Here is a 14,844-nt window from a genome sequence, read left to right on the forward strand (position 1 = left end):
ACATCATCAAGATTATTGGTTAGTACGTAAATAAATTTCAAAGTCCATGAAAAAATTGATATCTAGCTACTCGAGATAGATAAAGCACCGGCCATTTCATGAAGTGGATGGAAGTGGAATTCTTATTCAAGCATTTGTCCCCATCTTCATTAAAATACTATGAAATTTAGCCACCTTCAGCCAACAGCTAGCCCTATAATCCTATATAAACCCCAGTCTTCATGCAATTCTGAGCTGACCTAACTACCTATCATACCCATATTAGAGTTACTCTATCAAAACCTTATAACTTTTCAATCTTTTAATATTTGCTTATCCATGGCTGGGTTGGTTAGGTTTTGGGTGTGCCTCCTGCTTGTTTTGGTTGCAGGTTTAGGCTGCAAAACTCGATTTCTCTTCCAAACTCCAGTAGTTCTTAACAAGAAAGGTGCATTGATGGAGCAAGCTCAAGAAATTATAAAGGCCACTATAAGTGCAAGAGTTCGATTTGAATACAATAATGTTGACAAGATTAGTCCTGGAGGGCTTGACCCGAAGAAGAAAGGTGCATTGATGGAGCAAGCTCAGGAGATTATAAAGGTCACTATAAGTGGAGGAGTTCGAGTTGAATACATTGTTAATTGACAGGATTAGTCCTGGAGGACCTGACCCTAAGCACCATTAACGTTAAGTTGTGTCATCTAAATTCTCTTCACAGTATTCCAATTTCCGGAAAATAATTATGTCGAAGAGTTAAGTTAAGTTGTACTTTATGGTGTTTATTAAGTTAATTAGTTGCCTTTGAACTAAATGCAGTACGAATTGTGGAATTACTGTTGGAGTAGTGGTTTAGGATTTAGGGTTATGGTTGACGATGTTGTTTGCTGTTCTTGTTGTTCCTCGTACTCTCGATCGAACCAACTTCTTTCGTCCTACTACACCTGGTCGTAGCCCTGGCATGGGGCATTCCATAAACGACTAGGTATGCAATTGCAAAACGTATTCAATTCCATCAGTAGTTTAGTTTAGTTATTGTTTGGTACGTTCTTATATTGGACTAGCTAGCCAGATCTTTCATTTCCATCGTTTTTTATGATTTTAGGGTTTCTATTGTTTTCGCATCTCCACATATTTAGACAACGGCCCTGTTTGGTAAAATGGTTGTTAGCTGTTAGTTGATTGTGTTAATTAGAGGGTATAAATAGTTGATAACATTGGCTGATTGTAGAAAACTGTTTAGTAAATTAGCTGTTAGCTGATAGCTGTTTGGTATAATTTCTTTTCTTAAAAAGCTAATTGAAAAAGTTGCTTGAAATAACTTTTTGAATTTTAGCCTTTTGAAGTTGTAAAAAGCTAATTAACCAAACATTTATATTGATATTTTAATTAAATCAAACAATTAATAGTGGTTAAATAAGCCAAAATTGACCTATAGGCCAATTTTTACCAAACAGGGCCAACAACTACCAAGATTATACGTAGCGTAGAGGTTTGTTTATCAAATATTCAAATGTATCGGTTATTATTATTATTATTATTATTATTATTATTATTATTATTATTATTATTATTATTATTATTATTATTATTATTATTATTATTATTATTATTATTATTATTATTATTATTATTATTATTATTATTATTATTATTATTATTATTATTATTATTATTATTATTATTATTATTATTATTATTATTATTATTATTATTATTATTATTATTATTATTATTATTATTATTATTATTATTATTATTATTATTATTATTATTATTATTATTATTATTATTATTATTATTATTATTATTATTATTATTATTATTATTATTATTATTATTATTATTATTATTATTATTATTATTATTATTATTATTATTATTATTATTATTATTATTATTATTATTATTATTATTATTATTATTATTATTATTATTATTATTATTATTATTATTATTATTATTATTATTATTATTATTATTATTATTATTATTATTATTATTATTATTATTATTATTTATTATTATTATTATTATTATTATTATTATTATTATTATTATTATTATTATTATTATTATTATTATTATTATTATTATTATTATTATTATTAATTATTATTATTATTATTATTATTATTATTATTATTATTATTATTATTATTATTATTATTATTATTATTATTATTATTATTATATTATTATTATTATTATTATTATTATTATTATTATTATTATTATTATTATTATTATTATTATTATTATTATTATTATTATTATTATTATTATTATTATTATTATTATTATTATTATTATTATTATTATTATTATTATTATTATTATTATTATTATTATTATTATTATTATTATTATTATTATTATTATTATTATTATTATTATTATTATTATTATTATTATTATTATTATTATTATTATTATTATTATTATTATTTATTATTATTATTATTATTATTATTATTATTATTATTATTATTATTATTATTATTATTATTATTATTATTATTATTATTATTATTATTATTATTATTATTATTATTATTTATTATTATTATTATTATTATTATTATTATTATTATTATTATTATTATTATTATTATTATTATTATTATTATTATTATTATTATTATTATTATTATTATTATTATTATTATTATTATTATTATTATTATTATTATTATTATTATTTATTATTATTATTATTATTATTATTATTATTATTTATTATTATTATTATTATTATTATTATTATTATTATTATTATTATTATTATTATTATTATTATTATTATTATTATTATTATTATTATTATTATTATTATTATTATTATTATTATTATTATTATTATTATTATTATTATTATTATTATTATTATTATTATTATTATTATTATTATTATTATTATTATTATTATTATTATTATTATTATTATTATTATTATTATTATTATTATTATTATATTATTATTATTATTATTATTATTATTATTATTATTATTATTATTATTATTATTATTATTATTATTATTATTATTATTATTATTATTATTATTATTATTATTATTATTTTATTATTATTATTATTATTATTATTATTATTATTATTATTATTATTATTATTATTATTATTATTATTATTATTATTATTATTATTATTATTTATTATTATTATTATTATTATTATTATTATTATTATTATTATTATTATTATTATTATTATTATTATTATTATTATTATTATTATTATTATTATTATTATTATTATTATTATATTATTATTATTATTATTATTATTATTATTATTATTATTATTATTATTATTATTATTATTATTATTATTATTATTATTATTATTATTATTATTAATTATTATTATTATTATTATTATTATTATTATTATTATTATTATTATTATTATTATTATTATTATTATTATTATTATTATTTATTATTATTATTATTATTATTATTATTATTATTATTATTATTATTATTATTATTATTATTATTATTATTATTATTATTATTATTATTATTGGTGTCATCTTCATCCAAATGCAATAAGAATTAGGTAAATATCACAGTAAAGCTAAGGAATAGTAAATGAATTTGGTGATTTTACCAGCAAACCAATTCGATCAGTAAAAATCTTAATTAAGTATTTTTTTAAAAATCAAACTTCATCACTCTCCTATTTATGTGTTGAATTGCGGATAGATCATAGCTTTATTATTATTATTACTAGTATTATTATTATTACTATTATTATTATTATTATTACTATTATTATTATTACTATTATTATTATTACTATTATTATTATTATTATTATTATTATTATTATTATTATTATTATTATTATTATTATTATTATTATTATTGGTGTCATCTTCATCCAAATGCAATAAGAATTAGGTAAATATCACAGTAAAGCTAAGGAATAGTAAATGAATTTGGTGATTTTACCAGCAAACCAATTCGATCAGTAAAAATCTTAATTAAGTATTTTTTTTAAAAATCAAACTTCATCACTCTCCTATTTATGTGTTGAATTGCGGATAGATCATAGCTTACTAGCTTAAACTAAGAAGATTATAGTTTTCACAAGGAGTCGATCTTGAAAGGTTGTGATTACGAAGTCAACTACTGTATCATTAATATAATTCGATTGGGGTTTAACCTTGCTAACAAAGCTCATAAATGCTAATATTGAGCTTCATTCCATAGCCACCATCACTGTTGTGAATAAACAAATGTTCAATTTTAAAAATAAATTGTATAATAATTAGATTATCAAAATAAATAAATAAATAATTTCACATACACTTGATAATTAAATTGTTCATTTTTTTTATAAAATAAATGTCCATTTTTAGGGCCCTGATGGCCCTTACCCTTCAACAATAAAATATTTCTTAATGGACACTCGACCTTGATTCGAATACCGAGCAGATGCTCCAAACGTATAGGGAGGTATACCCGGGGGTAATAATCCTTATCAAGTAACCCCCTAGTCTGTGCCATGACGTCGAGCTAATGAGGAAGGGTTCGGGCTGGAAAATTCGATCACATAGTCTGTGACGAGTCCCTTGAGTCTGAGTTGAGCATAGGGGACGTGATTTACGTTGGTTGCCTCGTTAAAAAAACCTTAGACAAAAAAATTCAGTGGGAAAAAACCTCGCTAGGGGAAAAAGAATACAACAATGAGTGCAATCTTTTGGACGACCGCGAGATCGAATTGACCATGATCTAGAGGTCTAATAATTTTACCAAATAAGGGATTGGGTTTACTCACGATCTAGGGATCGAATTTGCTGTGGTCTAGTGATCAAGTTTTACCAATCAAGAGATTGGATGTATTCACGGTCTAGGGGCCTCTATTGATCTTATCGATCATGAGCGGGAACGCTTCTCCCAAGGCCCTTTACTTGGGCTAATCGGTCTGGAGACCTTTATTAATCTTATTGATCATAAGTGGGAACGCTTCTCCAAAGGCCCTTTACTCGGGCTGATCGGTCGTAGTTACTTTGTGCTTGGTCAAACCATGACCCAGATTACTTGGTTTTAAGATCGTTCTTAGCGTAGCCGATCGCGTTTGGTTAGTTTTGATTATCCATATTAATCATTATGATGTGTTTTAAAACCCGAAATCATTTGAACAGGGTGTTTTCTCCTTTTTATGCTCGGTTTATGAACCGAGAGTACCACTTAAAGGTTGGTTTAGGCGCCGATCTGAATCGGCTTTCTCCCGCCTGAGACCTTGCTCGGGGCGGTGTATTTACCGGTGCTATACTATCGGTCTAAGGATTTTATCCCTTTGATCTGTTCGGTCATCTAGGAAGACGGTTCTCCTTTTGTGCCCTGCTCGGGCTAGTCACCTAGGGATCATTCTTGTGATCTCGAGAGGTCGCTATTGAGGATGTTTCTCTTCTTATGCCACGTTTGGGCTAGGGGTTTAATGGTCATTCGCTTTTCCAGATCCTATGATCGTACATGATGAGGCTTCCCTTCTCGGTCTAAGGACTGCTATATCTTCTTATCTTACGATCATAGATAAGGACACTCCTCCCGAGCAAAGAAATGTTCTTCTATATCAGCAACAAACAATTTGCTTAACACCAAGGTATTTATAGGAGATGATAAAAATTAACAATAAACAATGACTTTAACATCTAAATTAAAAAGGTTATTCACTTCTTGGTAAACTCTTTGTCAGTGGTCAAATTTGTTGGAAAAATGCCCAAAGCAGGTTGCAAACCCTTTTCAAACACATTTTGAGACTTGATTTGCACCACTCCTACGCGCAATAGAGAGCTTTTATGCTATACAATTCAAACTTCTTCTAAAAGCGAATTATATATATACTAGTGCAAACTCAATTCTCATTCCGATGTGAGACAAAATGCTACTTTTAACCTTTCCTATCTCCATTTTCCAAGTCAAATGGGTTTAGGAATGGCAGTGGAGCGAAGTGATGCGGGAGATATATTCCATACCCCTACACCTGCACTCTCACCCCAATCCCCGCACCTGTCCAGGTAATTAAATTCATACCCTATACCTGCCCCTAAGGGGATTTTGTAGGTGCGGACAATACCAACCTGCAAGTCTAATCATTAATATTGCACTTAAATCTAATAAGATTTTTTAACTACAATTTAATTATCACACGAATTTTTTTTATAAGGTTGAACACACACACACGTGCGCGCACGCGCACACACATATGCACACACATCAATGTTGTTCGAACATGAAACTTTATTTCATGCAATCTTTAAAAAAAAATTGATTCAATTTGTAATTCCTTGATTATAATAATATTATATTCTTTTATTATCAATTATTAATTTGATCGCTTTTGGTCTTTCAATTTATTCAAGTTGACTAAATTCAATTAAAATTTTCTTCTCTCGCCAAAATTTCACCTTTTTTTATGTAAGGGCACTTGAAAGGATCAATAACAAATAATGGTCACATAGATACTTCTCTAATAGAAGTGAAAATATAATTATTAAAAAGATTTCGTATTTTAATATTGATAGTGATGGGGACATGAGACCTTGGAGTCCATTTTATTGAATAAGTCTTGGCCCAAAGGGGTGAAAAAGGAAGCATGTAGCAAAATGTTACATGATCTGCTACCAAGTGACCAGATATCAAACCAACAACCTCAAGCATAACAACATGAGTTATAAACCACGTACCAAGCTACCACACATCATATCGTATGTATTAAAAGGTAGGATGTTTTATTTATCTGTGTAAAAATCAATGGCATGCAGGTAGTGGGGGGATACATGTATGTCCAAGATTGAAGACTAGCTAATGATGTCGTACATTTATTAACCATCCGCATGGCTCTCCACACTATAAATAGGCACCTTTATTCCCTCCATAAGACATCATACCTTGGATCACTTAATCCCCTTTGTTCAGTGGTATAAGTTCCTAACCTTTAACCGATACACTAGGGAATTCCTAGTAGCTACGATATTATTCTTAGTCCATTCCTTAGACTATAGCTTGTATTATTTATTTATTATTTGGCCGCCATTTTGGACCAGTATAGCGGGCTTTGTATGCACTCTTTTGAGTCTAGCGTCACGAGCAATAATATTACTATTTTCTTACGTCTCGCTCTGTACCTTTATACCCTATTCCAACAAAATCATTACATAGATTAATAAAATTTAGTCCAAATTAACATAGCATGCAATGATTACTATAGTAAGTGTGCGCAATCCATTGGTGTTAGTGAATATTATAACTACAACAATAACCAGATTAAAGAACCATAAGGATAATAACTAAGGGTGTGTTTGGTTCGCACATAGGAATCGGAATCGGAATGGATATCAAATACTTGGTAATAGTAATGGGTTTTGGTGAAAGTATTTAACATGTTTGGTAGTAGGGTGGAATGGGAATGGTTACTAATAGTAATGCTTGAAAATGAATAAGGGAATGAAATCCTTATTGTATTTGGGTATGGGTTTTTCAATTGATGGAGTATTCGAAACCCATAGTAGTATTCTAAAAATCTATCAACCAAACAACAACAATCACTTTTATACCCATTCCTATAGGCAAAACCCACCAACCAAACACACCCTAATTGTTCTTAAAATTATTCTCCCTACATTTTTTTGTTTTCAGAATAATCAATAGAATCAAACAATGATTACAAATTATAGTCCATTATTTAGTTCCAATGTTCTTCTATACACAAACATACAAATAAAATTCCATTAAAAACAATTTTAAAAAATAAAACTTAGACAATGAGATGTTAATGTGTTATGCTTTTTTAACTATACAAGATGCATAAACTTATATAATAAGTGAATACTAATAACAAAAGTATTATATATATATATATATATATATATATATATATATATATATATATATATATGGATTTTCAGTGCGGTTGTGCGGTTAAATATGAGCCATTGATCTTGTCTAAATCAACGTTTTTGACTAACAATGATTAAAAAATGCACGATGTCAATTTGGTCTTTTTGCATCTAGGTCAAATTTAATGTGTGTGATTTTTCTTCTTAAGGTGCGTGGACTCTATACTTAAGGTGAGTGTTTTTGTACTGTGTGACTTAAGGTGCGTCAGGTGTTGAAAACTTAAGTGCGTCAATCTAAAACTTTAGGTGCGTGGTTTTCTGTTAGGAATCTGGGAGCCAACAATGACTGAGCTATTAATAAATTTTGGTGCCGATATAATTTAAATTAAATTAGTTTTTGAGTTATTATATAAATTATTTAGTAAATTATGTGGGAATTAATCAGCACAAATGATACGGATCCCCCGGGGACGAATTCGCCCGATCTTTTCCTCACAAAAACAACATCAACAAGAACTAAGGTTTATTTGGGGTGCATGCGGGAGATGATATTTGGCTTATAGGGCTGGTTAAGGGATTATTTTTGGTGTTTTTAATAAGGATATTTCCGCCACACCTTGGTCTTAGGCACTGATGCAAAAATCGCGCCTAGGCGCCGATTAATCGGCGCCTAGCGATTTTTTCAACATTGGTCTTAGGTGATAAGGAATGAACGGCACCACAAGATTGGTATTATCTTGATGAGCCTAAAAGAACACCTCTCAAATCACATGAGAGACAATAAAGAATGTCTTAGCATTTCTTTCATTCATTTAACTTCATAATCTATCTCATTCATATAAGATGAGCAACATTTGTAGTAGTAGAATCCTTGAAATCCTAACAACTACAACAAACTAATCTAGATAAATGACAATTAATGAGGAACCAAAATAACTAAAATTCCCTAAAGTTACTCTAATCCTAACTAACAATTATTAATTATGTAGGAATTAATCAACAAACAGTCTATTTAATTCCCAACTTAACTTACTAAATAATTTATATAATAACTCAAAAACTAATTTAATTTAAATTATATCGGCACCAAAATTTATTAATAGCTCAGTCATTGTTGGCTCCCAGATTCTTAACATTTTCCTTCTTAAGCTGCGTGGTTTCCCTTCTTAAGGTGTGTTGTTTGTGTGCTTAAGGTGAGTCAGTTGTTGAAACTTAAGGTGCGTCGGGCTAAAGCTTTAAGTGTGTGGTTTTCCTTCTTAAGGTGTGTTATTTTAATTTCCTTCTTAAGGTGCGTTATTTGTATGCTTAAGGTGCATCATTGTTGAAACTTAAAGTGCGTCATTTTAAAACTTTAGGTGCGTGGTTTAAGCGTACAGAACCCGCGCGTGTATAAAAAATTTCTCTTATCATCACACACATTACCCAAATCGTGCAAGTATTTTAATATTCATTGGGGTGGGGATGTGGGGAACCATCGGGTGGGAGTAGAATTGTCATCCCTAAATCAGTATATTTTGTAAATCAATTTTTCATTCATCCATTATCCATTTTAAACATACAATATAATATATCAATTTCTTCGTCTCACTTTGATTAATTCAAATCCATTTTGATCTGATCTAAGTCAAAAGTGCACCTCAGTGCCCTACATATGTTTGTACTACAAAATAGTCATTTAAAATGTAATTTATGCTAAAACTTTTCAACAGACACCGCTAGAGATGGTTGTGATTGGTCCAACATACAGATTTGATCATAGTATAAACTCGGAAATATCCAAAAGTCAATTCCACAACGATACTAAAACAAAAATATGCTAAAGTCTTGGATTTGGGTATTAAAATTTCTCTTATCATCACACACATCACTCAAAAATACGCTGAAGTGGAACTTAATTACACACGTCACTCAAAAATACGCTAAAGTGGAACTTAATCTTGAGTGATTCTTCAACGTATTGAACTAGTCGATCTTTTGAAATGAGATGTTCTTTAGAGAGAAAATATCATTTTCAATTCCTCAATTATAATACATATAGTAACTTTTGTCTTTAATTATTAAAATTTTTAAATTAAGTACATGACTATTCAATTTGTATCATATTTGATCCTTGACTATTAATATTTTCAAATTAAGTGCATGACTATTCAATTTGTATCACATTTAGTCCTGTCATTAAATTTTTCTGCCAAATGTAATACAAATTAAATAGTCATACCTTAATTTAAAAATTTTAATAATCAAAAATTAAAATTGATACATATATTATTGTCAAGGGACTAAAAATGATATTTATTCTAAATTAAAGTATAAAGTCAAATTCAAACACAGATTTACGATAAACAAGAAATTCAAATATCAATTCAACCACAAAAGATAATGTTCACCTTTTTCACCAATAATTAAATATGACGTTTTTCATCATGAAGGAAAAAAAAAAAAAAAAAAAAAAAAAAAAAAAAAAACACCTTGCTTAAAAAGCACGAGAAGATTGAGACAAATAAATAAATTTAAAAAAAAAAAATTGTGTCATCTGGTACAGACAAATGTTCAGGTTTTCATCACTAACAATTCAGTGGTAAACAAGGACAAGTACAAAGTAGGCAAAAGACAAATTATATATCATGATCAGTTCATTCCACAAATTATTTGAACCAGTATTTCATCTATCCTTAGTCTGCTTCAATTTTAAATAGCTAAATCTAAGAAACTGGCAGTCTCTAAAATCCGAGTAGACAACAATTGCTCGAAATTATTATTCAAAATTGTGAATCACTCAAATGGCAAAAGGGGAGAATTTCTTAGTTCTGGTTGGCAAACTGGATTCCCTTCTCAATAGAAGATTTCAGCTCAGGCTTAAGTTTCTCTAGCCCTTCCTTCTCGAAGTCTGTGAGAGAACCCAACCCTAGCACTTCCTCCACGCCATTTTTGCCAAGTCTCACCTGATAATGGAACAATTTCCGCCTTAGAATCACACCAGTATATAGGCCAACCAAGGAAAATTGCAGTCCATTCATAGGGATGAGACTACAACTAAGTATGAATTATATACATTCATTAGTTAGAGTTCAAATACCTTGGATGCAAAGAAAGGAAGCTCAGTGACAGTTGACTGAACAAAAGAACATTCCACAACATCAGGAACACCATTGAGTCCTTTCAAGCAAGCATCTGCAAATATGGCCCCGGCGTATCTGCAAGAGTCACAATGATGAGAGGGTCAAATACATGGTTATAGAACCAGAAGTAACAGGAAGTATTTAGAACTAAACACAAGAGAGAGTGGCATGTATTGCAAAGACAAAAAGCATTTCATAACAGGAGAAGTATTCAGTATTGACAAACAAAAACTTGCTTTTCAGAATATCAAGATTTTTCAAAATAATATAGACAGCATTTGCAAGTGCAAAGACAAGATAGAGAGACACGCTCGCACATCCCTCACACACTTCTTTCCCCAAACAAAGGATACCAATTATTTGGTTCCAGGTAGTGGCAGAAATAGCCTAACATTTTTGTTCCAGCAAATGAAACTAACTTTCTAGAGCATTTATGAGAATCTTGATTTATAATAACATCAAATGGGAACAATCAGTTTAAACTTACGCCATCGAGAGGGTGGCTGAACCCTTTCCAGCCTTAGCTTCCACAACTTCCGTACCTCCGTCTTGGGTTCTTTTTGTTAGTCCAACAATCACATCATGTGCTAAGTTCGCTTGTGGAGTAGCCTAAAGTTTTAACATGTAACTAAGTCAATATACTAAAAGTCAAAAATGTGAACACTATTTACTTATGTGAAATATGAAAGAGAAGTAAGAGTACTTGAGAAAACAATGGGAGAATTGTTATGCCTGCATGACCACCAATGACAGGTACATTGACCTCTGAAAATGGGAGCAAAATAGCAGAGGAGCAAAATAGTAAGATAATCTATGCCATTTCTGACAATCCACAAATATTAAAATAAGAAAATATATGTGAAATGGACATGCATTAAAAATCATACCAGCTACGTTAACATTGGCTTTTCCAGCATAGAAAGTCTTGGCCCGGACAACATCAAGTGTTGTGACCCCAAAGAGTCTCTTTTCATCATATGTTCCAGCCTTTTTAAAGACCTCAGCAGCAATTGGGACAGTGGAGTTTACAGGGTTGCTAATCATATTGACAAGAGCCTTGTATATTGGGCAGGAGAAGTGTTAGCTCAGAAAATCAATACCTATAAATTTTGACAATGCACAAAAGGCTTGTTTGGGAACCAGATACTCACATGTGGGCAATACTTGGCAATGGCAGCAGAGAGTGACTTCACAATGCCAGCATTGATGTTGAAGAGATCATCACGGGTCATTCCAGGCTTCCTGGGAACACCAGCTGGAATGATGACAACATCAGCTCCCTCCAGAGCCTTGCCAAGGTTTTCATCTCCCGAAAACCCAACCACCTATCCACACAAAGCAAAAAACAACCTTCAAAATTAGAATGAGATTGAAAGTAATTAAACAAAATAAAGCAAAACTGTGATCCATGATCTTCAAATGGTGAAAGTGGTACTGTTTTTATAGAGAATTTCAAAAAGGCAGAAACTCAGAAATCAAAGCCTAAAATTCTAAAACCCTAGAGGCCTCGAGACTGGAAAACAAATCAAATAAGAATCCATAACAGAACTCAACTAGGCACGTAATTGAATAAAACCTATAGCACAAATCAGACATTCAATGTAATTAAACAAGATCACTCAAACAAAACTGAGATCGAATCTCTATAAATAAACAAACCAGTACCGATTGTACACAGAGCTTCAAAAATTCCAGGAAATCAAACAGTAAACCACAACATACGCCAACAAACCAGACAAAAAAATAATTCACAGCAGAGATCTACTAGAACAACAGCCTAATGAGATCAAAGAGTGATACCTCAGATCTGGTATTGATGTGGCTGACATCGGCAGCGACGCCAGGAGTCCCGGCGATATCGAAAAGGGAGAGGTGAGATACGAGAGGATTGAGCTTCATGAGCAGAGAGAGCGGCTGGCCGATCCCTCCGGCGGCTCCCAAGATGGCGACCTTCCGCTCGGGGGCGGACCCCGACGCAAACCCGCGGCGCGCGACGCGAGAACCATCGGAAACAGAGTTTTTGAGAAGGGATCTCAACATTGATGATCTCATTTCTATCTCAAGCGATCTTAGAAATGGAGTGAAGAAAATGAAAGAGGTCTCGACTGTTCTTGGCGAAAGTAGAGGTGGGAAGAGGGCTTTAGTGTACAACTGTTGTGTATTTATTGTGGTGGCGATTGAAAATGTTCGTGAATTTCGAGAACTTCGTCTCGGTTTTGCAATTTTTCCTGCACTTTACAGTTATTACACTACAAGTTCTCCAAGTTCTACTTTATCACTAGAGTTAATACCCAAAATGGTCCCTCGACTATGTCATAATTACCAATTTGGTCCTCAACTACTATTCTTACCCAATTAAGTCCTCAACTATGTAACTTTTACTCAATTTAGTCCTCAATTATACAATTCTTACCCAATTTAGTCCTCAACTATACAATTCTTACCCAATTTAGTCTTCTGTATTAATTTGACTGTTTGTTGACTGTCAAAAGTCGGGATAAAATTATAATTATACAAGATTTCTCCTTCCTCTCCATTTAGCAGCGCCAAACCATGCAGCAATACACTCCGATCAGATTTCGATCGTCAAAAAATCGTTGGAAATCAAATTCATGGACTATCCGATGCATAACCACTACTTCGATACTGACAGGTTTAGAACCCAACCGGAGCTTATTGCTACATGGTTTGGCGCTGCTAAATGAGGAAGGAGAAAACTTGTAAAATTACAACTTTATTTCCACTTTTGAAAGTCAACAAACAGTCAAATTGACAAAGGACTAAATTGGGTAAAAATTGTATAGTTGAGGACTTAATTGGGTAAGAATGATAGTCGAGGACCAAATTGGTAATTACGACATAGTCGATGGACTATTTTGGGTATTAACTCTTATCACTATTATTCATAGTCATTTTTGCATTATTGTTTTAAACAACTAATTCCACTTTTGTACTTCTTGCCCCAAAAAAAATTAAATTCCCAACCCCACCCTCCCGCTAGAGCATTTAGGGTGTGTTTGGAAATTTAAAAAAAAAATTAAAAAAATTATTCATTTTTCAGAAAATATTTTATTTCTAATATTTGACAGAATTCCAAAAATATGTCTTGGTATGTTTTGTTTATTTTTCAATAAATTAGTATAATTGTATATTTAAACATTTTAATTGTTTTATTTATAATAATAATAATAATAATAATAATAATAATAATAATATAATTTCAATGACCGTGTGGTCTAGTGGCATGAAGTGACTTCGAGCCCTAGTGAGGATGGTATTGACTTAAAATGCAAGATTATATATGAGAAGTTCATTATTGTTGGCATTAAAATTAATGATTTACAATTTTCTAAAAATAATTATATAAACACTTATTGTAGTATGTATGCACGTAAGAATAGTTTTTTTCTGATAAAAAATAACAATAGAATATTTGTAAAGTAATGTACAATTATACAATTATAGAAATATAGATAAAAAAAAATATTAATACCATAATGACCTAAATCATTGACAATAATGTAAAAGTATAATTAAAATATTGAGTATTGTTCTAAATAATCAAAAGAAGATTAATTAAATGAATAAAAAAAGAAAAAAAAACTTAACCTATTTTTTTTTTAAATGCAAGAAAATGATTTTCAAGGTTCCTTATTTGTAATACACTCTAACATATTCAATGTATATTTTCAAAACAATTATGTCAACTCTTATTGGGATGAGGTTCGAACCTAATACATTTTTTAATGAAAATCAATGAGTAAGTTAAGAATAATAAATAATTATTCCAAAAGGCTGAACCCCAACCCGGCCCGACAGAGCATTTGGGAGGATGTAAATCATGGTGACTCAATTGAACATGAACCATAGAGGCTA

The 14,844-nt window shown here is 29.6% G+C and overlaps 1 protein-coding gene across 1 annotated transcript; it reads right to left on the reverse strand.

Moving 5' to 3' along the window:
* Positions 1 to 10,383: 10,383 nt before the first annotated feature.
* LOC109150520 (malate dehydrogenase 1, mitochondrial) lies at positions 10,384 to 13,160 on the reverse strand. Its single transcript, XM_019298448.1, has 7 exons — positions 12,769 to 13,160; positions 12,120 to 12,293; positions 11,856 to 12,024; positions 11,672 to 11,733; positions 11,456 to 11,577; positions 10,926 to 11,043; positions 10,384 to 10,791 (listed from the first exon to the last, which is right to left on the reverse strand). Exons 1-7 carry the CDS (start codon positions 13,018 to 13,020, stop codon positions 10,651 to 10,653), a joined length of 1,038 nt encoding a protein of 345 aa, XP_019153993.1. The 5' UTR covers positions 13,021 to 13,160; the 3' UTR covers positions 10,384 to 10,650.
* Between the last annotated feature and the right edge of the window lie 1,684 nt (positions 13,161 to 14,844).

This window comes from Ipomoea nil, unplaced genomic scaffold (genome assembly GCF_001879475.1).
Source record: "Ipomoea nil cultivar Tokyo-kokei standard unplaced genomic scaffold, Asagao_1.1 scaffold2279, whole genome shotgun sequence".
Taxonomy (NCBI): Eukaryota; Viridiplantae; Streptophyta; class Magnoliopsida; order Solanales; family Convolvulaceae; genus Ipomoea; species Ipomoea nil.

Excerpts from the sequence above, each read along its gene's own strand:
- LOC109150520 (XM_019298448.1), bottom strand. The coding sequence starts at position 13,020 with ATGAGATCATCAATGTTGAGATCCCTTCTCAAAAACTCTGTTTCCGAT. Across the intron at positions 12,025-12,119 it reads TTGCCAAGTATTGCCCACAT|GCTCTTGTCAATATGATTAG; the intron begins GTGAGTATCTGG and ends CCAATATACAAG. Across the intron at positions 11,734-11,855 it reads AGCCAATGTTAACGTAGCTG|AGGTCAATGTACCTGTCATT; the intron begins GTATGATTTTTA and ends TCCCATTTTCAG.